Source organism: Erithacus rubecula (genome assembly GCF_903797595.1).
Source record: "Erithacus rubecula genome assembly, chromosome: 1".
Lineage (NCBI taxonomy): Eukaryota > Metazoa > Chordata > Aves > Passeriformes > Muscicapidae > Erithacus > Erithacus rubecula.
Genome location: NC_136658.1, coordinates 5,258,932 through 5,284,772, shown reverse-complemented (window position 1 = coordinate 5,284,772; position 25,841 = coordinate 5,258,932). Strand labels below are relative to the sequence as shown.

Here is a 25,841-nt window from a genome sequence, read left to right as displayed (position 1 = left end):
CTTGGCTTTTCCACTCGGCCGGTGTGCCTTTCAAACAGGGAGTGACAGAAACATAATGCTTCGTAACAGCCTTAGGAAACACTGCAGAGGGACCCTGGGTGCAGCAGAAATTCAACATCTCCAAGCCACAGCCAGGACCCAGCAAGCCAGGTCCTGACCCTGGCTGCAGTCCCATCTAAGCACATGGTGACACTCACAGGAGTTGCCAAGGGCTGGGCACGGAGCCTGACCCAGCTCCAGCTCACGGCGCCCTCGCAGCCCCTACCCAGGATTGATCACACTCACCTTGGCTCCAGCCACAAGCCAGAGCCAAGGCCCAGCCCAGGGGGGTTCCCAAGCAGAGGGCTGTGCTTCCTTGTGGCCATGCTGCTGTTCCAAGGCCAGACTCTGCTCCTGGTGGCTGCCAAGCCCTGCTGTGTGCAGGCTCAGAGCGCCGCAAACGCATCCTGAAGTCAATGGGAGATGGGAGCTGCTCAGCACACAGAGCAGGCCACTTGAAAACCTTCTGTCTCCACAAGCCACACATTTTTTATAAACCTGCATTTTTAATATATATTTTTTTCCATTTCCCTGAATATTGATGTTAGAAGTTACCACCTTGAAATGGCTTAGTTAAAAGTCCCGCCCGTGAGATTGTACAGCAACATAACCCACAGGGAACTGTGATCAACATCTGAGGTGGATCACAGATGAGGCCCATATTTGTCTGATTTAAGAGTATTTGGTCCATTTTTGAAAGGATGGATGGGTTGGAAATGCAGTTGCTGTAACCTCAAGCTTTGCTCCATGCTAAAGGTGTTTGCAAGCTTCTGACAATCAGCACGGCACAAAGCCACCTTTAGAAGCAAGAAAAACAAAAACACTTTTACTACAATCTAACACCAGGAAAAAATATTTGGCTGAAACTTCAGGTGCGAATTATACTTGCTTAAGCTAGAACAAAAGGACAAAAACATCAGAATCTAGTAAAGTGGAAACAAAGCAGTTTAGCTCTTTAAAAAGAAAGAAGATAGACATTTGAGGTAACAAACAAAAAAACCCAAAATGCACAAACACATCACAGACATCTAAAAATAGCATTTTATACATTTTTGCCAGTGCTTCTCTGAGAGCAAGTTCTTTAAACAGAACTTAACAATTTTACAATTTTTTTAAAAAAATATGTCATCCTAAAATAGCCCATCAATCCTTACCCAAACTTTCTGTATTTCTACAAAAATAGATGCACAAAGAGCTACAAAATACTGTATTCCTGAAAGAAGGCGCACTGTAATCAAGGCAGAGTCTTTTTCCTGACTATTGAGACTGTTCATAAAAATATCAAGCTGAACAAAACAAAACACTGTTAAAGGAGCAGAAAGGAGTTAGGTTGCCCAGCTGCAGCAGGCTCAGATGAGGAAAGAAACAAAAGTTAGGTTTCTGGGGTTTTCTTCCAACACTGTGGGACCCATAAATGGCCTTAGAAATAAAAGGCTCAATAGCAGAACCAGAATAGTTGGCCCTTCATCTTCATGTGTGTCCTTAGCTCCACTCAGAAGGAGTCAACCACTGCTGCATCACCAGCTCTACAGACTCCAGCTCTGGCTGGTCTCAATTTCTCTTCAGAACCAAGCAGTTTCCTTGCTCTTGTCCTGATGCTGCAGACCTACGTTTCAGGAGAGAAAAAGAAAACAATTAATATTAATAAATATTAACTATTAAATTCTATGTTTTTTTTCTTCCCCCTCCCCAAGCAAATGAAGCAAAGATAAACGAGTCTTGATTTTAAAAAATAAATAAATAAAGGAAAAATGGAGGGAAAAAAAAAAAAAGCCAAAACCACAATTTAACAGTAATTTAACAATTTAAAGGACTTGTTAGCAACAGTGTTACTGCTCCAAAGTTTTTAGTTTATGAGAGGTAAAATTAAACCATATTGGAAATTTGATTCTAGCTCAAGTGTTTCAGAAAGGGTGATAAAATTCTTGTGTTTGCTTCCTTGGTTTGAGCTATTATGGAACATGGAATGGAGTAAAAAATGTTCCAGTAAAGGTCTGCATCAATAATCCAGCACAAAACTGAGCAATATTTCCAGTCAGGGTCCACCACAGACTCCACCTCCTCTAGAAAATGCCTGGGACACTTGAGGATTTCACAGTTTCTGTGGCATTTCACCTCGCAGAGGAGAGAGGGGAAATGTTCCTGCAGCAGGCAAAAAAACCCCAAATAATTTCACCTACAGAGTGCAAGATCTTCAGCCAAGAATGGCTAGTGCTTCCACATGGGGAAAATTAATGGTTTTCAGCTTGCATTTGTTATGAGCTCCTCTAACATTTTCCTTTGTAAAAAAAGTGATGACTATCTAATAAATGTGGTGCTATGTTGAGGCTTTAGCATTATAGACTTGGAACCTGCATCATCATCTGGGATTTCTCTGCTCCAGAGGGATCCAATCCCTAGATTCACACCTAACAGGACATAAACCTCAAATCCAGACAATAAAAGGGGAGGTACAGATTAAATTTCCCAAAGAAGATACATTCTTGCTCCTTTATGGGGAAAGTAAAGGACTGAGATGCAGGCATGTATTTTCAGAGGTAATGAGGCACTCAATTAAAACCTGCCCTTTGTTTTGAGGCAAGCAAATCACATTTCATGAAATTTCCCACTATAAATCATCATTCTTGCTATGCAATGTACCAAGGCACCTGATTTATTAAGAATTTAGGGTTAATTTCACCACTACTGTAAACAGATGCAACTCCAGACCTCAGTAATGTTGTAACCACTGGGACTCCATGTTCATTTGATGCTTAACCTGTGAAAAGTGACAGATCCACATGCTAGGCATGGATCTCATTTCCAAACCCAATCACACAGTGAACATGAAAGAAGATCTGTAAGTTTTCAAAAAAACCTAGTAGGCATGGGGGATTCAGATCTGACAACTACCTTGTTGCTTTAAGATCATAAATAGTTAAATATTTAATGATGATCAACATTTCAGAGCTGAGCTGCAAAGCAATGAGCACATAAAGGATGAGAGCATATTGCTCTATCCATGTGAGGATTCCCAAAGTACAAAAACACTTGTGTGTCCAGCAGTGAAGAAACAGGAAAAGCAGAGCCCATGGGTGTGGTTAACCAAACCTTGTTTAGTGCTTTCTGCTCCATTTCACATGCACCTGTACCTGTTCATTCAGATTGGAAAAACTGGGATATCCCTCAGCTAGAGCATGCCTATAAAAACATCTTCAGAGGCTCTTCATTCAAGGAAGATGTCTCCTTGTTGCTCAAGAGCTACTTGTTTTCCTGCCAGCATCATACACAGACAGTCATAATGAACTGCTGTTAGTTCCCTTCAAAGCTCCCTCAAAGTTAGTGATGACAATTTGGGGCTATTTCTATTTTTCCCCTACTGCTTACAATTTTTAAACAAAAAAAAGAGTCAGATAGCAGAAACCTTTCAAAGCACAAAGAAGTTATTTAAGTACACCGGTGGACCACTAAAGGACACCAGAGGCCATGGAAGCATGTGAGAGAAACAGGTTATGTGGCTCCCAGCAGCTTAAAAAAATGACACACACATACACATACATGTTTAAGAGGTCTTCCACCTGACAGTAGCAAGAGGCAGAAAGGGAATAACTAGCTGAACAGAGCTGAACCTTCCTAGGCAGATGTCTTTGCAAGACAACTGCAAAAAGGAGGTTTAAGGTGTAGCTATGGACTCTAAACAGCAAGAGAAAATTATTCAAAAAACCAAAGTTGTCCTGTTTACAGAACTGAATGAGGAACATTTTCCATGCTTTTTTCCTTGTTATATTCCTATATCCTTCAAGGTAAGAGCATCTGCAGTCCTAATACAGGCTCCAAGGCCTGCCACTCACCCAGAGCTTCCATTTGCAGTGCAAGTGCTGCAGTGCTTTCCTTTGAGCAAGGAAATCCTCACTTGCATGACCAGCACTGCCACTCCAGCAAAATTCCCCTTCCCTGGGACTCCTACATTAGACCTGATTTCCACACAAACATTATGCAGGTTCTGTGGGAACACTTAAGCAAATTTAATGAGTTGTGACAAACTTGTAGGATGTGCATGAGCAGACAAATGTACAGAAGGGATCAAACTCCAAAATCAATGTATCACACTGACATATGGGCATTTCCAAAAGGAGATTCACAGTAAACCAGGGCTAGAAGATGGTTATTAGTTCACCTAAATTTATTCACCTCAATGTGTGTAACTTTACAGGATAAAGAACATTCACCTCAATATTAATAGACTTACAGCTGTCACTCGTGCCAAATTCCTGCTTTGCTTTTAGTGTGCTGGGGCTGCAGGAAGCCTCTCCCAGCACATCTGTCCAACAGCAGGACAGGATATCCTCCTAGGCTCTACAAGGCAAGTTGCTCTGCTCTCCTCCTCCTGGGCTGCCAGCAGCACAGCCAAATCCCACAGCTCACCTGAAGGGTGTGCAGGACCCTCCCACCCACAGCACTGATGGCTGTAATCACCAGCAGCACTGCAAGACACAAATTCCCCTTGCCAGCCCCTGATCCTCAGTGCTGGATGTGGTTTAGCATAAGCAGGAATATTTTGTGGTGACACTGGATCATGGCTGCAGCCCTGAGCCCCAGGGCAGAGCTGGTGACAGCCAGACCTTGCTTTGCTTGACACAGCAGGCCTAAACTCCAAAAAATCTGTGCTTATTCCAACCTGTTTATATCAATATTTGTCATGAAATGTACCTTCATATTGAGCACTGTAGCTTGTGCACTGTGGAAAGACAGTACACATCACCAGACACAAACCTAGCAGGTTTTAACAGCTGTTAATGCAGACCAGCATTTTCTTTAACCCCACTTATACCAATACAGAAGCTTCTAAAAGGGTTAATTTGCAGCCTACAATGTGAGGATTAAGCCACATTTAATGGCAATCAGGTATCTAAATCCTCCTTCATCCCCTAAAACAGGACCATGTAAGTTCAAACAGATGTGCCAGCCAGATCAATAGTATGTCAGCTCTGTGAAGGGAGCTGTGCTCCTGTCCCACACAGCGAGTTCTGAAACATGAATTCCCAAACTATGCCATGGATGTGGTGGGAACCTCCTCTTACCCTCTGAAGGGATTCAGCATCATCCATTCATGAGATTGATTATTTGGCTTGGTGTAGCAGAGATGTAGCTGGAGGAGGGTAAGATTACAGCCAGCCTGCCCTGATCCCAACACTACCATCACACATAATTCAGCAAATATTCCTATAATCACATGGGACAGCAGCACAAGGAATGTGACCCATGGTAAGAAGAGGGAGAATCAGTTTGTAAGTGAAGGACCCCAAAAGGCAATGTCCAGGTATAGACCAAATGGACTTAAACATAAATCACCTCAAGCTCATGGAATCTGATATATTGACAGCTCCACAGGTTATTTTCTTCAGGGATATATGAGCAAACACTTTCAGAACTGACAAATTCTTGCCCCTCTGGCCTTACCCAGCTCTGGAGAAAGCACTTTATGTCACTAAAAGCCAGTTCAGCTCTTCCAGGCCCTTGAGTTTGTAGCCTTTCTGTTGAGATAGCTGTTTGACATTAGAGTTAAATGGAAGGAAATGCTGTGTGATGTGGAGATTTATCCAGTGTAATCTGCTTTCCCTGAAGTGCACATGAAGCAGGTGCTGGATGTGACTCCATGTGGCATTTGAGGAGAATCCTCATCCCCCCACACCTCCCATGGGATGACACTGCTGGATGTGAACACAAAATCCTGACACAACTGAGCTCCCTCTCCTCTCCACACCTCCAGTGCCTGAAATCAAAGCATTGGTCTCAACTGCACAAGCTGAAAGCAAGGCTGAAAAGGGAGCTCAGCCTTCCTGCCCTTCCCAGCAAGCCTGTGCTTGGAAAGCACGGGAGAGATGAGTGTGCAGGGGAACAGAGCAAGTAATTGTAATGCCACAGGTTTCCACTACCTGCTGGGCTTCATTGCTTGCACCCTTTTTTCCAAAACTGGGGCTGCCTAACAAGGTTTTGCTGCTGTGTTTCAGTGTGTGACCCTTTTGAATAGTCTCAAACTAGTGAGACATTGGTCTGCTGAGATTCTCTGTTTCTTCAAACCAGTCACATTTCCCCTCTTTCTTGTTCCCCACAGGAACTCATACACTAAAACCCACACAATCAAGCATGGGTCAGAAGTTTACTGTTCAGATCTTTTCCACTGCCTCCCACGCTGAGCAACCAAAAGACATGCAAGGCACTGCCAAATCAGGATCCTGAAGAAATTAGCTGTACCCCTTTCTCTAGGAGCAGGCAGCACCAAGCCAAAGCTGTGTTTACTCTCTAGGACCCACAGTCCTTTTTGAGGTATTTGCTCTTAAAGAGAAAAATAACTCACAGTTTAGGCTGGACTTGTACCTAAGCCATGCAGTGGTTTCTCCTGACTAACAATTCCTTACACAGCTCTCTGTTCCATCCCCAAGAGGTTCAGCCCAGTACCAGGGCTCTGCAGGTGGACAGCTGGGGCTGGCTCCAGGAGGGATTGTCCCTCACACCAGTGGCAGTGGCAGTCTGCTCATGCTTCAAAGAAGGCAGCTCACTCCCCTTATGGAGTTTGTCACAAAGGAAAATATCAAGGTCCCATTCTGCTCAGTTTATCCTTTTGTACCCAAAAGCATAAAATATAATAATTCTTGTGTCACTGTTTTAGCTGAAGATGTTATTTATATATAAATTGTCCAGGTAAGAATATCTGATAAGCTTTTCCTTTAGTTTAGTTGATATCAAGACATCAAGTGGCATAGTATTTAAAGAAGATACTACTAAAGTTTACTAGAAGAAGGTTCCCAGTTTCTTTAAAAGGAAGAGACAGATTTGTATTAGGTTCTTAGTACTTCATCTTTAAGAAACAGCCTTTTTTCCCCCCATCCATTCTTTGTTCCCCTACCCACTAATTAAGGCAAAGAAATGCTTCTCACATTGAGCCAGTCAGACACAGCTATCAAAAAGGGAGACAAATAGATCCTCAAAGGAAAGGGGACAAAGATACAAACCTAGTGTTTCTTTAATCAGATAACATACTGTCTTTAAGAAGTACCAATCTGCAAGGATTGCTGCTGGTGAGATAAACATCAAACTGAAAAAGAAGCCCTCAGTGGGATCTATGAGCAGGATGGATGCACTGGGAACTGTCAGCCACCTGACTGCAAGGAACTTCAAACCCTGAGGGCTGCCAGACAGCTTCTGATACTGACACAAGAGACTGAAAGCTCTCAGACACAGATGGAATTCATGGTCTGCAGTTCAGACTACAGACCCTGCAGTAAAATTTAATTCACACACCTCTGCCTAGACCCTACAGAAAGATGTTTATTTGATGGCAAGCACAGCTCAATCAGAACCTCTATTTTCCATGTGACACACTACACAAGAAGGAGATGCTGAGTTGTTCCACCTCAAGGTGCAGTCCTCATGTCCTGCAAGTTATTGGTTTATTGGAGATGTATATTGGTGGATGCACATATGAAATAGCTGAATAAGCAATTAATTATGCTTATGGAATATTTAAACAAAAAGAAACAAACAAAAACCACAGATCATGTCACAACTATTTGACTTGAATGCAACCAAGGCAGATAAAGGTCTCTCAGCAAGAGAGTGTGGTCTGACAGCAATTGCAGGAGGGATTCCCACCTGGAAATACATTTAGACATGGCTCTGAGAATCAACCCTATCTCGAGTTGCAGGAAGTTTACCCTTGTGAGATGTTACATAGTGATTCACGTCACTATAATCAATATAAACAACACTGAATCCAAAGTAAAGCACAGACATGAGACACAAGAAAATCTAATTTCATTATATTTGTTTAAATCACTTTGCTGCAAATTGTTGATTTTTTTTTTGCTTTTATGTATTTTTTTTATTTTTTACTATAATTGTGAATTGTATCCACTCTTATGTATAAAGAAAATGTGAGCTTCTCCCTGCTAAGAGTGTAACCTGAGAGCATGTTCAAGCTTTGTCCAGACCTTGAGGGGCTTGTGGCCACTGCTGATGGAGTGCTAGCCAACATGTTTGGCCTTGTTGGGATTTGTACCCCAGCACAGTGGGCATGTCAGAGCCCACCAAAAACTGCCTATAAAAGGGGCAGTGACCAAAGGAGAGAGGGACGTGTTGGCAGAGCACAGACTCCCCACATGGCCAGCGCTGCTTGCCTGTTCTTCATTAGCAAACTGATAAATTGCCTTATTGATTGACCTACCCGATTGTGGTGAGTAATTTATAACACACTGTGTTGGGTTGATGTGGCCAGAAATGTGTATTCTATCACCATGTTGAAGCTGGGTGGGGCAGTGATTTCTTATCTCAGTGGCACATACCATCTGCTAATGGGCCATCTTTAAGACAAGATGGGGCAATCTTCTTTATCTTTTCCATAACCCATCCTCCCTCCAGGAGGATATCATCTGCCGATGGGCCATTGAGTCCCAGTGCATGACTGATAAAATTATATCATCCCATCGGGAGATGCTCCACCCAGGGGGAGGACCCAAGCCTTTCCTACCTAAATAAAAACCGGGATTCTGAACAGCAAGTTACTTACTTTCCACTGGATTCCAGAGGAGAAGCCGGACCTTTCTACATCATCTCTGGACTTTTGGAGGAAGGCTGCACCCTTCTACAGGAGCACTGCTTCAAGTGAACCACATCTGCCACTGCAGGAGGACTGGAACCACCATTTAATGGGACTGACTGCTACCAACACCGTGACTGACTGACGGAGTGTCAGGTTGTATTCTGACTCTGTCAGGGTTAGCATTGGTTTTTTGTAATACTGCATTTCTATTTTAATTTTCCCAGTAAAGAACTGTTAACCCTAATTTCCATATCTTTCCCTGAGAGCCCCTTAATTTCAAATTCATAATATTTTGGAGGGAGGGGGTTTACATCCTCCATTTCAAAGAGAAGCTCCTGCCTTTATTGGCAGACCAGGACACACACTTCTGCTCAAACAACAGATAACCAACAACACCACCCTGACCCCAAAGGCAAGCGGGTTACCTGTGTCGAAGCCGAAGCCCGGCACGATGTCCACGGTTCCGTGGAAGGCTCCAGCCCAGGCTGAGGTAGCGCTGGTGACGGGCTCTGCCTTGGCCCCGTCACACGGGGGGATCCTGGCGGCGCGGACTGGCGGCAGCAGCAGCGAGCCGTAGCGCGGGTCGCGGGGCGCGCCGGCGGCGTGGCGGTGCACGTACACCTCGTGCATGTACGGGGGGCTCACCTGAGACGCTGCCAGCGGGTAAGGCCAGGACTCGGAGGCGGAGGGGGCAGAGGGAGGGGCGCTCTGGTGAAGGCCGTGGCCCGGCCAGCTGCTGGGATCTGGTGCTGGGAAGGTGCCTGGTGCAGTCACGGGGAAATCGGGGTGCACGCCACTTAAGCAGGGTGGAGGAGGGGGATGCTGGTAAGAGCTGGTCCAAAACGAGGTGGGGAAGCTGCTCCTTTGGCTTGAAATTGTCGAGCTTTCTGGTAGGGAGGAAAGAAAGGAAATATGACTTGTAATATATGTTATAAAAATAATTCGCGTTTGTGAGAAATTTATGTGGAATAAAACATGCTCGTATGGGAAAAAATAAAAATCTTTAGAACACACGCAGCAGCTGGGGAAAAGGGTTGCTCCACAGGATTGTGAATGGTCACAAAGAATAGAGATCTAAATTATCAAGTTAATAGTGGCTCCAGCAGAGATGGGCCCTTTTTCTGAGACAGTCCAGGAACACCCAAGCTATGAACACTTGGTAAGTCTCACCAATCAAGATAACCAGAGTGTCAGGAACACATATCTCAATACTGGATTCCACCAACATCAGCCTTCATCAACATTCATCACTTCCCAGAAATGGTTTTGTCCAGCCCAGCACAGAGAAAGAAAACTACATGAATATGCAAAGCAATGAAAAGAAAGAAAAACCTCTGCCCCAGACAGGGAAAAAACTGTATAAAACCAACCCTGCCAAAATGACATTTGTGGACAGAGGGGATCCAGAGCAATAGAGTTCAGATCAGTGTGTTCACCCCAAGCCCAGGCACAATTCTGCCCTATTTTGATTGTGGCTAAGAGTATATTTCGGTTGCAAAAAATTTTTTTCTTTTGATTATTCTTAATTCAGTTTGATCATTTTATTACCTATAACAGACTGAAGCTGCACAACATGTTTCATGACAAAAACCCCACAATGATTTGCTACTGTCTGAAGTTTGCAACAAGCTTCCTCAGTAAATACAGAATCACAGGACATTTGAGGTAGAAGGATTGTCTAGTCCAATTCCCCTGCTCAAGTGGAGCACCATGACCAGTCAGATTTGAGTGAGCTTCAGACTCCACAGCCTCTCAAAAAAAGTCCCCAAAAACAACCACCAACCTAAAAAACCCAACAAAACAAAAAGTTTTCTTGTATTCAGATGGAATTTCCTGTTTTCTAATCTCTGCCTATTGCCTCCTGTTCTGTCAGCAAGCATTGTTGAAGGGAGCCTGACTTCCCCATCTTCATTCCTTCCATCAGGTTTTTAAATACATAAGATCCCCTCCCCCAGGAAGATTTTTCTTCTTCAGGCTGTAAAGTCAGAGCCCTCTCAGGATCTCTGTGCAGAAATTGTGAGGAGATGCTAACTCCTGCCCAGACTAGAGCACATCATTTAGAAAGGCAGCTGTTGTGGCTGCAAATGCTCCTGAGGAAAAAGAACCAGCTCACATTGCAGAGCAGGAAACATTTGGCTAAAAGAATATCTGATTTTCTCAAACTAGTTGCATGCTTTGATGGGATAAAGGTCACATCTAACATAGTTTATGCTAGTTCTTTATAGAATATATCCTGATGCCCTCTGCTCAACAGGATCATACAAGCAGAACCATCCATGTAGCTCAAAGATGTTTTTGCCAGAACTAAAAGACTTGCTGCTTCTTACAGCAAGGGCTCAGCTTATATTTAAATGGATTCCAATACCTCTACATTATGAAATCACATTCTAAAAATTCCTCTTTTGAAGGAGCAGTTAGTGTTTTTGATGTGTAGCAAAGTCTTGGCTTCTCCATTCTCACAATCCTCTTGCCAGCTCATGCTAGAAAGTACTGCTTCATGCAATATGTCTCAGCTCCAACAGGACTTTTTTTTTTTTTTTGGTCAAAATGGAAATATGAAAATACAGAACTTCATCTCTGGTGAAAGAACAGTCATAAAAATAGCCTATGGAGAAATAAAGCCAGGGAAGTTTAATATTTGATGAGGCATGGAATCCTCTGTTCCTCATAACTTTTACAAAAGTCTTTTTTTTTTTTTTTTTTTAATCACCTTTGTTTTGCTTTAATAAGCAGCTGGAATGAGATTTGGGTGAAGACACCATTGAGAATGAACAGATTCTTCAAACACTCCCACCTCTGGACTTGGCTTATACAAAAATATTTTGGAAGCAAAAAAACTTGAAAGTGTTTTCTGACTGCAGCACTAGGACACTCATGTCTCTGTTTTAAAATCCATTAAAATCATAGAAATTTTTCCACACATCAATTGGCTTCGATTTAGGCAGTTTATTGAGTCTGATTAACTTCCGATATTGGAAGCAAACTTTGCACACATACCATGGACAAACCTAGAGCCAAAACTGTGTGCCAAAATGATTCAGAGGCTGCAAGCTTATCTGACAAACTACATCCCAACATGGTTTTCTTCAAAAGTTTGTTTTTAGCCACGTATTTCTATTGCACTTCATGCTTGGAGACTAGAGAGAGCTTCAAGCGTATTACAGAAACCTCAGCACTCCTCCAAAATTGGTATTGTTCCTTCTTTGTAAAACATTTCTTGTGAAAAGGGATTACACTGAGATGGAGAGTGTGTATGGCTTGTGCTGTTGGCAGCAGGGTTGGCATGAAAAAAAGAGCAAACTTCATGTCCAGTCTGTTGTTTTCCACACTACTTAACACAGGAGCATAGCTGGACAATGCTCTGCCAGTATTCTGGAAAATTAACCTCTGTAGTCGAGTTTTTGAAAACTATCTGGCTGTTATCTGCATGGAAAAGCCCTAAATCCAAAGCACTGCACTTCAAAAAAGCACAGAAAACCACAAAGTATCTGTAGGACAGCTTTAGTAACAGGAGAGAGCACTTTAAACCCCTGAATCTGCCAACATGCATTCATCCCAGATTGCATAACAGCTTGGCTCTGCCAGCCATGCAGGAGGTCTCAGCCACAGAAAACATGTTTGGCCATCTCCATTTCTCAAACCTGAGCAGGTTTCACAAATCCAGCACTGCTGCCTGACACTGTCACAGGCCAGCCCCCTGTGCCATCACAGAGTGGCCACCCTCTCTGGGAAAAGCCACTTGTGAGGCTCCATCCAGGTTATATAAACCTGCAGGAAAATTTCACACCCCCAGTGCTCAGGGATACCTGGCCTTGAAGGAACATGGCAAACAGCCTTTTCCATACTGCCCTTGAGAAAGAAAGAAAAAAAAAAAAAAAAAAAAAAATCTCTGTGTTTCCATGGCCTTTCAGGAGGCATTGAACAAAAACTGCCTGCCAAGAAAGATACTGCAGTTACCACAATTTCCTACCCTAAGTACAGGGAGGCAGGGACAAGACAACATCCCAAGGACCACAAAACTGTGGCTGATGCAAATGTTCACAGTGGCCAACCCAAATGCTCATGGTGGCCAAGCCAAGTGTTCACAACACACGCTGAAAACAAGCCAGAAGTGTACACATTGGAAAGGAGACAATGTATGGAGCTTTCTGTAGTACAACATCAGCTCTCACTTAAGGCAAGAGGAAAGAAAAGTAAGCTAGAAAAACAGCCAAACATTTTCAGCAAGGAAAAACATGTTGATAAAAATACCATTAAAGTAACATTAGTGTCAAGGTATCATTAGCACCTGCAAAAGATTCCAGGCAGCTACACCTAAAATTGAATATTCACATTAGCCTGTCAAAGGAATTGTATTTTATAAAAAAATCAGTTTTCAAAATAATTTTAGCCTAATCTGATCAGTAGTGCCAACACACTAATTATGAAACTTGCTCTTTTCAGAACAACAGGTTCTAACTTTTATATGTAAGCAAAATCCCTCCTCAAAACAAAAAACAAAAACCACAAAACCCTTGCAATATCATCTTAATGATAAAATCAGTTTGCATTTTAATCAGGACACCTTAAAAAAAAGTACAAGCAAAAAAATATTAAAAGTCAAAAACATTGCTAATTCCTCCTTTCAGATAAAAGAGAAAATGCAGTGAGCCTGGAGCCAGCTCATGCTCACACACTTTCCACTGCAGCCCGTGCCTCCCAAAACAGCTGTTGCAAAAGCATTTTTCTTTCTAATGTCCTAGTAAGAAACTGACACCAAATCTGACTACTCATGAAGGTTATTTATGGAAGGACCTCAAGCCAATTACTCCTTTAGGTAATGGGATGCAAACTCACATTCATGTGCTGTAACTGACCATCTTTGATACTGTGCATAAACCAGAAGACCAAACTGTGAATTTTGTCCTTCCCCATTGTTTTCAATCAGGAATATTTTAAAAATCCATTTGGATCTGATAAAGCTTCTCCTGTCAGCTTCTCTTCTCTAGAGCAGCAAATGCCCTCAGCTCTCTGAGCTCCCAGCAGCCTCTCCAGGGATTTTCCTGCCCCTTCAGCAGGTGCAGGGATGGCACAGGGCGTATCTCCTTACTTTATTCCCAGAAGATGTTCAGGACACTCCAACCTCCATTCCCCACTGAGGGCACAGGGCACACAGGGTCAGGAGGCAGCATGGCTGGAGAACCCTCACCTCAAGCCACACATGTCCCTTGCAAATCCCTCTAGGGATGGCTGTGGAACCTCAGAGTGGGGACAAAAAACAGGGCATGTCTGAGGCCAAAGGGAAGATGCACAACCCTACCCATGGAACGTCCCCAAGCTGGCTGAAGAGGGCTAGCTGTGGGCATGGGGTCTCTGGGGACTGCCTTGATCCTGTTGCTAAAACATTTATAGCCTGTCTGGGCCATTTATAAATGCTCCAGTCTCCTTTTTAGTAAGCATAGGTTCAATCCTGCTCTCCGTCGAGTCAACGGAAAATTTCCCATTAATGTTAATGGTCCCAGCTCAAGCCATAAATTCCTCCAGCTCCCCAGCCACTTGTGCTGACCTTTGCTTAAACTTCCTTGGATTTGTCATCATCCTTCTGGAAAGCAAATCCTCCTGTGCTATTTTCCTCTTCACAGTTGTTTCCAAATATCCCATTTCTCTTCAGTATCTGTGGCTTTCATCAACCCAGCCTCACCTCCACATCACAGATTATGAGCACTCCTGCTCAGATCCCACCAGCACCTCTCTCATCAACCCAGTGTAAGGCCACTGCCCACCTCTGCCAGTCCACATTAGGATGTGATCAGAAAAAAATGCAGCTATGAGAATCTTAAAAATACCCAGACTGCCACATCCAGCAAAATGGAAACAGCATCTTACTAGCACACCTTTTCCAATTTGGAAGTTTTGTCTGTAAGAGCTACCTAGTGTCTCTGGCAAGGTCTGCTCTTTGCCAGGCCAATACATACAATGTATAAAGGCATTTATGTGCATATATAACAAGGGGTAAGTGTTAGGACAGTGAGTAAATGCCTCGCAGAACCCACCACATTTCTGCTCCCTGCTCAGATGCAGAGTAATGTCATGCCCATTTTACACCCAGCAAGTTATAACATCATCTGCACCTCTGCCACAAATAAGCTGCAATGGAGAACACCACGTGGCTGCAGCCACTGGAGCCAAGGATTGCCCCCCAGCCTATTCCATCCTCTGCTGGCCCCTCCCTGCCTGGAAAGTGGCCATGGACAAATCCTGGACTTTGCCTCATCACCTGGCAAAGTCACTCGAGAAGGCTGAATAGGTTTCCTTCACATTCAAGGCCAGCACCCCAAACAGCTTTACTCTGGCCTCACAGGCCAAGTTTCACACTTGGAGCTAAAAAAAAAAAAATAAAATAAAAATAAAAAAAAAAAAAGCCTCCAAGCTTGCAGCAGAGGTTTGTGAAGCCACATGAGCTCTGCCCCCTCCCACCCAGCCCTGGCAGAGACAGGGTATGGCAGGAGCAGGAGATGCCTGCTTCTTCTGTGCCCTTGGCTGCTTTCTCACCCTTTAACACTTCAGATCAACCCAAGAAGCCCCTCAGTCCTTGGATATTTGAGGGGGATTTTTCCAGTTCCACAGAGAAAGAATTCCAGCGGCAATGCAAAGCGTGTTACTGCAGAGCAGCCCGAGTAAGCCACACCACGGAGAGTGAGTTCCTGCCCCTCTTACCTCTCCACAGGGGATTGAGCCCTGCCTTGCTCTTGGAAAGGGCAGTCTCTGAACTGAAGCTACTGGCTTGGCTCAAAGCTCTGGAGAAATGCTCATCCACCACAGAACCAATGTCTCCCTGGAAGTAAGTGAACAGGACGCAGCGAGAGTTCAGGTACTCCATCTCGGCAGGCTGGTCTTTCTCATCCTCCTCTTGCTTGCTGGGAAGGGTCACTTCCAGAGACTCCTGCATCTTGTTGTACACAGCTAACTTCTTCTGGGATTAGAAACAAAACAAACAGGAGATCTATCAGTGATGGCATTCAGTGGAAGCTCAATTTATGGTTTCCTTAACAAAAAATAACTGAATACACCAAAAAACTGAATATTCATTTTGTAATTAAATTTGGACTACCAGGATATTTCACAGTGGCATTTCACAAAGAAGAAAATACCAGCACCCACTTAAAAGTCTCTATTCCTCCCACACAGGTGGATCTGTTTCTCAGGCATGGCTCACAACCACAATTTATCAGCACCAGCTTTCACTCAAAGCTTTCAAAAGAAAGCAGACAGGCTCCAACAATTCTCTCCTGACTCCCACCTGGAGAGGATATTCCATCAATAAAGGCTGGAGAGGTCAAGCCCAGCCCTGTGGAAAGGTGGCCAGGCACACAGCATCTGCATGTCACACATCCAGCTGGGCAAGCACCACATTTCTCTGGGCACACTCCTCCAGCTGAGTGCAGAGGGCCCTCTGGATTCTCCTCACTTACTGATGTAAAGATGGGACAGTTCTCTGATTCCTGAAAAACTTTCTACTGTATTATTAAACTCCACAAAATGCATATATTTTCACTCACTGATGACAGAATTTTATCACAGGAAGTTATACCTTGGGGTGGTGGTGTGGGGGTCAGGGGTTTGAGAGTTTGGTTTTTTGGTTGGTTTGGGGTGGTTTGTTGTTGTTTTGAGGTTAGGGTGGGAGGGGTTTCTTTTCCTTTTTTTTTTTTTTTTTTTTTAAATAACACCATCTTTTAGGAAAAAAAAAATTCAAGCCATAAAAAATTAATCATGATCTGGGGGAAGAGGGGGATTGACAGGTCCACAAACACATGCAGAAAAATCCAGCCCAAACTAAAAAACACAGAGAAGCATATAAAAAAGTAAACCCCTCACAAGCCATCTGTGAATAGCCATTTCAGAATCCTCTCTCTCTCTCTCCCGCAAATCAAACCTAAATGTCAAAATAAATGTGTGTGAAGATCCATTTTGCATGGAACATATTTTTCAGATGTTCCACTTTACAACTGTTTTCACAGAAAAAAACAAAAACCAAAAAACTCTCTCCCCACAACAGTCAAGCTGCAGGAATCATAGTTTTTAGCTAGCCAGCCATTTCCACAGCTGACTTTACACACAAGCACTTTCAGGAACCCAAAAAGAACTACAGTCCATATGCAGAAATATTTCATAGCATTCCTATAGAATTACAGTTTGACTTATCTTTAATGGTTTGCTTGGCAACACTCTAGCACCATCAGAATCTCTTTAAGTTTATGACTTTTTTTACCCTTTTTCCAAAGTAGTTCTACAGAAAAAGTTAAACAACTACACAGTCTATAAAGTTTCATTTTTACAATAAATATGCTTGTATGATTTAAGAATAATCAAAAGTTGTTTTCTGACCTTGTGTACCATCAATACATTTAAATTCAGTGCTTTCTAAAATCAAGTAATCTGATAGAAAAATCTCTCACTGTAGTACAAAATAAATGCTCTGGGGCAAAGTCTTAATTATGAATGGTTATTTTCAAAAATAACTGTAAGAAAGAGCTATTGACAAGTGGAATTAAAACCTATTATACTTAAAGCTCACAGTAACTTAAGCAACATATCTGACATTCCAGTGGTTAACTGATAAATGTAAAACAGCTCAGTGACACCATTAATTTAGATGCTGTTGCATAAACTGCAGTGAGGGACATACACAATTTTTATTTCTGTTGGAGATATGCAGGCAATGGCCTGGAATTCCAGTAAATCTGTGCTTCACAAAGCAATTTATACTGTGGCTCAGTTTAGCACAATATTGCCTAGACTTATGGGAGAACCACTTATAAAATAAATAAAACTAACAAAAATTCTGAAACAGCAAAATAAAGCCGTTTTAATAGAATTACTAAAATGAAACAATTTGAGGCTGTAAACATATTTTTGCAAATGCAGAATTTGGGGTAGCCTACACTTTTTTGGAAGTGCTTTGTGCCTTCTGTGAACAAACAACGTCTCAGGAAAGATCTCCTAATATTTATTACTCAAATGCTAACTAGGATATCATTCAAAATGAGCTTCATGGTTTTGCCTGAACAATCACAGACCACCATGGTTTCAGTAAGACAGAAACTGTTCTAGCAACACTACACAGACAGGAAACACACACACTGGAAATCTGCAGTGCATCAACCTCAGTGCCTTGGCCATTCCTGAAGCTGCACCACAACTCTGATCCTCTTAAAAATGCAGGACAAGTGGCTGGGGAGGGTGCTTTGCTCGTTTTTGGTTTTGGTTGGGGCTTGGTTTTTTAAGTAGGGATAAAGTATAAAAGAGACACTATCTAGAGAAATGGAAAGAAATCCTATTTGGTGAAATCTAAGCAGGTCTGTCAGGTGGCAGACCCTCAATACAGGCAGCACACATTAAAAGTGGACTCCCATCCCTGCAGGTACTGATGCTGCAGTTATGCAAATGCAGACAGACACACACCACTAACACAGCCCCTGGCTTGACTTGCTGATCAGGAAGGAAGTCTTTCAATGTTCCTATACAGGGACTGGAGCTCAGGAAATTAAAACTTATCTCCAGAGTCGCTTCTCTGTGCAGGAATGTTCCCCCTTCCACAGCTCAAGAATCTAATTCGTTTTCCATTTCAACTCTCTTCCCTCCCCTCCAGTCCATGGGCAGTCATTACAAGATGCTCTGAGCACTTGCTCCTTCCAAAACCACCAAATCTGACCCATTTTTTAATCTAAAAACAACAACAAAAAAAACAGGACTGATGGACAAGAGCAAGGCCTCATGTGGATTGAGGTTATTTACAGTGCAAGGTTGTGGTTTCCAGTGAGATATTTGCAAAGAATGAGAGTTCTAAATTCAATGATTTTTCAAAACAGGCAAGCCCATGATCAGACACAGATCTAATTAATTTCCATTTCAGGAAGAAATTATTAGCCTCTAATTGCAAACCTCTTTAAATAATACATCACAGTGAGAAAAATAACAAGTTTTCATTGTACACAACATATAATACATCCTTTCCACTGTATACATCCTTTGTAATGTGAGGATTCTGTCCCTCAATTCATCTAAAAAACCCTGGTCGCACATAAATTCCCTAATTTTTGTTCTGACCTTAACAGAAATTTTCTTACAGTATTTTTGACTGGAGTTTTGTGAATGGAAAACTATGCAAAATCATCAGCTGCTAAATGAATTTGTCCCACAATCACAGGGTGTGAGGAAACAAAAACAAAAAAAACCACAAACACCAGAGTAGGTTTATGGTAACTAACCTCAGCTAGTCCAGTTTCACTTGTACTTTTTCATCCTAACAGTTTTACCATATATTTAAGATCTGTAAGATCTTTACAAAGAGTATTTTCTGACCAAACACGGTGTTATCTCTTGTCACTGTTCAGTACTTTAATATATTAATGAAATACACCTCTCCCTTACTTACACTAGAGACTGATATTAAGCCTCTGAAAAACAAAACAAAGCAAACAAAACAAAAGTCTTCTCTTGGCCAAGACACAGAATACAGAATTTTAATTCAGAATACAGAATTTAAGCACAAAACCAGGGAAATTCAGTCTCTATATCCCTTAGGTAACAGTTCATGGGTGAAATGGCATCATCTCTGGATAAATAGAGCTATACAGCCCAGGCTGAATTTAGCTTCAACCAATTGTATTAATTTTATAACAAAATGTTGCCACACAGGCAATTCCAAAGAAAATTTAAACCCTTCACTTCAAATAGTACAACAAAAGGAAACTGGAAGTCAACAACATAGCACTGCTGATATGGGAATATTAAAAAGAAAGTTTATTCTAAACAATCATTATCCTGTCTTCCTAAGCACTTTTAGACCAAGAAAACTGTTGGTCCAAAATCTCATACAAAATCCTCGCTTTGAAGGTTCCTGGTATTTTCTGCCATACCCTACCCAGAAAGAAGCAGAGCAGTTCCCATGCAGTGAAATGTTGGCCACATTAAAGCCTGTGGCAAAAATCCAACTGACTTCAAGGGTCCTGAGTCTCACCCAGAGTGTCTGGTAAAAGTGTCAGAACATTCTTCTTTGCAAATTTTAAAAATTCACTTCTAGCAGAAACCAGCTTTCCTAGTAGCCAGCAAAACAACAACAAAACAAACAAACAAAACAAAACAAAACCCAACCCCCCCCCCCCAAAAAAAAAAACAAAAATAAAACAAAAAAATACACCATACTTTGAGAACAGAGAAGGTTTTACTTTAGCCAAGTTTGAATCAAAAATTCAGGCCAGCTCTACTTTTCTGTAAACTGGTTGCCTTTTCCTACAATTTTTTATCTCCATACATGCCACCACACAGCATATGGTCCTTTATGCTCCCAAGCATGAAAGTCTGGTGTGCCTGTGGCCACCTGTTACAGATTTTCCATTATGAGAAAAAGAACAGGAACCAAAAATAAAGAATAACTACGCTGAGGAAACACTATATGACCCTATCCTGAGAAAAAGGCTGTCATTTGACATAAGCTTCTGAGAAGGAATTCCAGCAACAAACTCGAGGCAAAGCCTCAGTTCTCCATTTGTGGAGCTGTCTGCCAAGCAGGCTCCTGCTGATAACACAGAAAGTATTCAAGGAAGAAGACAATTCTGAGCAGTCAGGGCACTGAATGCTGGGCCTGAAAGATGCATTTATGGCACTGCCCTAAAAACATGAAACAATTAGTTCTATCCACACAAATGAGCAAGGTGAGAACTTGTTTTCGGCTGAGGCACTGGATTTGTAGAGATAGAGCCTGGAGGTGTTCCTATGCTCTGCTGATGAAGAAGGTGGGGGAAAAAAAATAATTTTACACATCTTTTGCTGTTCATGTAAACAGAGATGTACCCTTAAAGTTTAAAAGTTTAATTTTATGTAGCTAGAGGAAGATCAAATAGAATTTGGTCCCAGTCAGAATGACAGAGTAAAGTGAGCCAAACTTTTTTAATCAGTGATGTCTCGTGGGATTGACCCAAACAAAACATTGCACATTGGGCAAGACCTAACTCAGGTTTTACATCCTGCAAATCTGAGAATAGATGAGTTATATAGGTGATATAACTTCCATAGAAGTAAGTAGAGCAAACAGCAAAGGAATAGCCTTGAGAAAGAACCTGAACTGCAAAAATTGAATGTGGAGCCATGCTCTGCTGTTACCTGCCATTAGCCACAGTGGACTGCCACACAGCATAAGCAGCATAACAAGCCCATCCTCAAAATCTGGGGGCACATGATGCAAAGAATTTCACTGAAAAAACAAGTTACAGTATGCAAATTCGGGGTTCAGCCACAGCCAGCTGACCCAGCATCAAATGTGACCTGTCCTTATCTGCAGCTCTGTCAGTTTGGAAGGAAGAGCAGAGTTAGTGACCTAAATTGCTAATGAAGACAAGGCCTTATCTGGAACAAGTCTGTCTACAGCACTGCCAGCAGAGAGTCTGACTTGAGCACATCACAACCTCCTTATGCAAGACTTGATCTAGCAAGGACGGTGTTGGCTTAGATGTTGACTTGCCTCTACATACCATGGAGAAATTCCAAACCTGCCATTTACTGAAACTTCCCATTCCAGAGGTCTTTAGCTGGTGTGTTAGTGAGCCAGGGTGAGTCCTACCTGAGGCTCAGCCCCGCAGCTTGCTGTGCTCAGCCTGACGTGACACGCCGTGTGCTGGGAATACAACGGGATTCTGCTCCACTGACGTGTTCCCAAAGCCTCTCCGAATCCTGTTACACCCATTCCTCACCCACAGCAAAGCCACAGCTCGCTGTCACAGCTGCACAGCCCCTCAGCAAGGCTGACAGCAGAGGAGAATTTCCATTTTGCCAGCATGCAGGGTTTCACCCTCACCCCTGCACAGCTCCCCACCAGGCACAGAAACACGTTTGTGTCCTGACACCGGCACACATTCCCTCCATCCTCTGCCAAAGGAGTGCGGAAATCCCGATTTATCTGTAAAATCAGGGCCACACCCCATTTTTCTCAGTTCATTCTGGCACCATATGAGCATGTATATATCTATGTTCTGCTTACTTCCCTCCAGCAAGCACCCTGGACTTGAGCAATCTCAAAGATCTAAGGTGCTAAGCCTCCACTCCCATTAACATTCAGGAGGAATTCAGGCTTCAGTCCATTAAGAGCTTTAAAAAAAAAGTCACATCTGAATTAATTTGCCAGCAAATCCGTTCCTGGCTAAGGACCGGTGAAAGCTACATTTCCAGAAATTCTGCCTTTCTGTGCAAGGCAAAAATCAATTCTGTGCTGATTTTAAGGGAGGAAAAAATACAGACACAGAAACGCGTGGGGAAACTTTAAAAAGGCACGATGGGCCACCCCCTAAAGCTACAACACTTCTGCACAACTCAGATGCACACTAGTACATCATTTAAAAGCAGTCTGAGACTTCCCATTAAAAAAAAACAAAAAAAAACCCAAAAAAATAAAAAGGAGACAACCATTTGAACTGCCCCTGACCCATAGAAACATGACATTTTTGGCTCTCCAGAGGGACCCCGGGACCCAGAACTTGAGCCTGCAGTGGCAGTTCCACAGCTAAAGATCTATTTGGCCCTTTAAAGCACAGAGAACTGATGTCCAAAGCTGGCACAGCCAATTACACATCTGAGATGGCTTTACTACAAATAGCTGTGGAGGTGCACAAGGCTTTAGTTGGAGTAACACACCTACATCTCCTTGCCCTGAGAAAAAAAGGAAAGTCAACAGCAAGCAGCACAGCATGGAAGAGCTTTCTGTCTCAGAAAACAAACTGGTGAGAGACACCAGCGTGGTACAATGCCACTGAAAAATGCCTTGGTGGAGTCCTCAGATATATTAAAGGTGAGCTCCATTTTATCACCTCCAATGCAGAGACTTATTTTGAAGATATCCCACTAATTCATCTGCCCTCACAGCTATTTTTAAACCACAGCTTTAATTCCAGCAAAGAGGAACATTCTTTAAAATGGCCATCATCCTCACAAAGAGTGCAAGAGCACTTTACATGTTGAACACATGTGTAAAAACCAAAAACCTGGCAACAGATCCTTCATCTTTTTTTTTTTTTTTTTTACCTTCTCTAGTTGAATAAGCATCTCTGACAGGACAAGTCTGAAGGAACAGAGACTTGCAAAATGTCATTCACTACCCAAACAATAAGTCTTGATGCATGAGGAGTTCCTTCTATGTTTACCCTTTTTTTTTTTTTTTTTAAATTTAGAAAATATTGGATTCAGAGAAAATATATAAACCACTCTAAAGTTAGCAGCTGTTAGAAGTGCAACGCTTTCTCGAGCGACAACAGCTCAGCTTTTCAATCTGACATCCAAGCAGCTTGTGAAGATCCTTCAGGTCCAAGTGTGTCAGAAAAACCAGTGCAATGAGGATTAATTAAATTAAACTGTCAATAACATGTAGGATAGCTTTTAGGAAGCTTCTTTAGGAAGCTTTTAGGTGAAAATGTGATATTTGGTGCCAGCTAAGACTCAAGAGCTGCATTGGCTCAGCAGAACTATCTACATTTCTTGCCTTGCTTATATCTACCTCTACTTGTTAAACAGCATAACCCACAGGAACTCGGTTTAAAATAAAATTATCAGAAACTTCAATGTTCATTAGGATGATCCTAGAGCATTTTATACACAGCCCTGCTTTTGGAGGAATAAATTTCATACTTATGCTTAAAAATAAAAAGCGCTTACATTTGAACGCGACATGATCATTTAATAGATTTTCCCCTACTATGTGTTCTACAGATCTGGAAGAGAAATACAGATAACCACTTCTAGAGTTAAATGTCAGAAAACTCAGCAGAGTTTCAATTGCAGTTTTCTGCTTCTAGTCTCTCAGTCAGAGAATCAGGCTATTAGTGATAATTTATTCATTTTCCCTCCAAATTACACAGGTCATGAGCTGGACCTCCAGATATCCAAATACAAAATTCATAAGTAAAGTTACTGCACAGATGGAAGCTTCTGCAAGCTCTGATGAAGATTAGAGAAGAAATAATAGCAAAGGCACTCTGCAAGAACTTGCAAGTTTTCCAGAGCTCACATTTAGGGTGAACAGCATGAACAACCTGGACAAGTTGACTGGGGTATTTCTGCAAACGGGATCTGTCTCCCAACAATAAAGAAAAAAAAACCAGCAACATACGATAGGAATTTTAATGTTTTAGCCTATACTCGTGTCTCCCAGGCAAGTTGATACTAGGGGTCACTTCCCATGTACGGAGAAAACAATCTTCATGGATAATAATGATAAAACCTTATGGAATGCAGCAACAACCAAAAAATGTATTCTCAGATGACTACATTAGGGCCAAGTCAATATTAGTCCCACTTCACCCACGCACTGCATAGTTCTAAAAATGCTGTCAGCCTGATAAGAATTTCCTGATTCACTTAAAAAAAATAAAAATAAAAATACATCTGATCACCAAATTCAGCTGGAAACCCGTCGCAGACGGTCTTGCAGGAGTGCCGGGTGCGGGGAGCAGCGCGGGTCCCCTCCCGCGGCGGGCGGAGGTTCCGCCCGTGTGCGCGCCCGCTCCGCAAGCGGGGCGAGCGGGGAGAGCCATCGAGCGAGGCACGACGGCGGACACAAGGGCGAGAGGAGCAAGGAAATAACTTTTTCCTCCTGCCCCACGCCAGCTGAGCTAGCCAGATGCAAGAATTTGGGGGGAAATTCTTTCTTTTCGTGCTAGGAAAGGTCTTACCCAGCTCCGTTGTTCCGGGGCACTCTCAGCAGCTCCCCGCATCTCCAAATCAGGCCGGGGGCTGCGGAGCGCATCGCTGGCTGGCCGGGACGGAGGTCTCCGCCCAGGGCAGCCGGCGGGCGAGGGGGCCTCCCTAAAAAACCCCGCACCTCCCCAAAAAGTCCCGCACCGCGGCCCCTGGCGCTGCCCTCCCCGCCGCTCACCTGCGCGGGCGCGGCCAGGTAGCGGGGCGCTCCGCACGCCGCCGGGGCGGGCTGCTGCATGGCCACGTCCGAGCAGCTCATGGCCGCGGCCGCCCCGCGCCACCGCCGTCTCCCCGTTCCTCTTCTTCCTCCTCCTTCTTCTTCTTCTTCTCTTGCTGCTGCTCCGGCTCCCCGGAGCGGGGCGGCCGCGGCCAAGCGCCGCGCAGCCCCGGCTGCCAGCGCATCTTGGGCGGCTGCCGCGCCCCGCGCCCGCACTTATAGCGCGGCGGGGCTGCGCGGGGCGCCCCGGCGGCCGCGGCGGCGGCGGCGGCATTGCCGCGGGGCGGGGACGGCTCCGCGCTCCGCCCGCGGGCGCGCAGCACCTGCCAGCCCCGCCCAGAGCCCCGCCACGGCACCGCGGGGCCCGGGGCTGGCACCTGGAGCGGCTCCGGCTCCCCAGGGACTCGCCCTGGACATTCATCTGGGAGGATGGAGGAACCGACGTGCTCCATCGGAGGACGGATGTTGGATGCAGGGTGTTCCATGTTGCTGGATGCTGCATGTTGGATGCAGGCTGAGCTAGCCCAGAGTCTCTCTTCCCTCCTCACTTTTTTTTCTTTTTAAATTAAGTGTATTTCTCAGCTTGAAAAATATATGGAAAACTCAGGAATCTGGTTGTAGCGACTTAAGTTGTGTTCAAATATTTTCCTGGCCTACCTCTGTGTGCACATTTCTGCCCTGCTGCAGTGCTGCCCTTGGAGGCTTTTGATGCCATTCCTCACATGGAAAAGGCTATGCCTTGTTAGCATTATCCCAGCTTATGAGCCTGGGAGGGATTTACACTTGTTTGCTCTTGTGTTCTTCTCATCAGGTCTAAAGTGAATTATTTGACGTTTCTTTTCCACAAAATTTGTTTGGAAGCACACCTGTATTTAACAGCAGCCAGAAATTGAAGCTTTTAACCAAAAACTCTGAATTTATGCTCTCTCCCTCTCTTTGTATATATATATACACACACACACAAATACAGACACATCCCCTTGGCCAGAACAGTTAGATGAACACACGATGTTAAAATAGCTCTGCCTGACCCTAGGAGGATTCCCTGTTTGTAGAAAGCACATCTCCAAAACATTCAAACTGCAATACTTTGAACAAAGATCCAATTTCCTGCGGACATGTTTAGCTTCTTTTTTTTTTTTTTTTTTTCCCCAGTTTGGTGCATACAGATTTTAAGGTAGCTATATGCTTTTTAAGTAGCACTCTGATAGCTTGTTGCATTTTAAGATTTTAAGGTAACTATATCTCTTTAAGTAATACTCTGATAGCTTGTTGCATTTTAAGGTA

At 43.4% G+C, this 25,841-nt stretch overlaps 1 protein-coding gene across 4 annotated transcripts; it reads right to left on the bottom strand.

Annotated features, from left to right (window-relative positions):
- Positions 1 to 1,425: 1,425 nt before the first annotated feature.
- VGLL3 (vestigial like family member 3) lies at positions 1,426 to 24,818 on the bottom strand. 4 transcript variants are annotated; one of them, XM_079302986.1, is made up of 4 exons: positions 24,516 to 24,818; positions 15,314 to 15,569; positions 9,043 to 9,504; positions 1,426 to 1,645 (listed from the first exon to the last, which is right to left on the bottom strand). In XM_079302986.1, exons 1-4 carry the CDS (start codon positions 24,594 to 24,596, stop codon positions 1,602 to 1,604), a joined length of 843 nt encoding a protein of 280 aa, XP_079159112.1. In that variant the 5' UTR covers positions 24,597 to 24,818; the 3' UTR covers positions 1,426 to 1,601. The 4 variants fall into 4 exon arrangements, with proteins under 4 accessions (XP_079159112.1, XP_079159115.1, XP_079159113.1 ...); XM_079302989.1 differs by having other exon boundaries at positions 9,263 to 9,504; XM_079302987.1 differs by having other exon boundaries at positions 15,314 to 15,566.
- Positions 24,819 to 25,841: the final 1,023 nt, after the last annotated feature.

Bases quoted from the DNA above. Each gene is read 5' to 3' on its own strand.
- VGLL3 (XM_079302986.1), bottom strand. From the start codon at position 24,596: ATGAGCTGCTCGGACGTGGCCATGCAGCAGCCCGCCCCGGCGGCGTGC. The intron at 15,570-24,515 runs GTGAGCGGCGGG...TTCTAATCCCAG, and splicing joins ACCTGGCCGCGCCCGCGCAG to AAGAAGTTAGCTGTGTACAA. The intron at 1,646-9,042 runs GTAACCCGCTTG...CCTGAAACGTAG, and splicing joins GGGCTTCGGCTTCGACACAG to GTCTGCAGCATCAGGACAAG.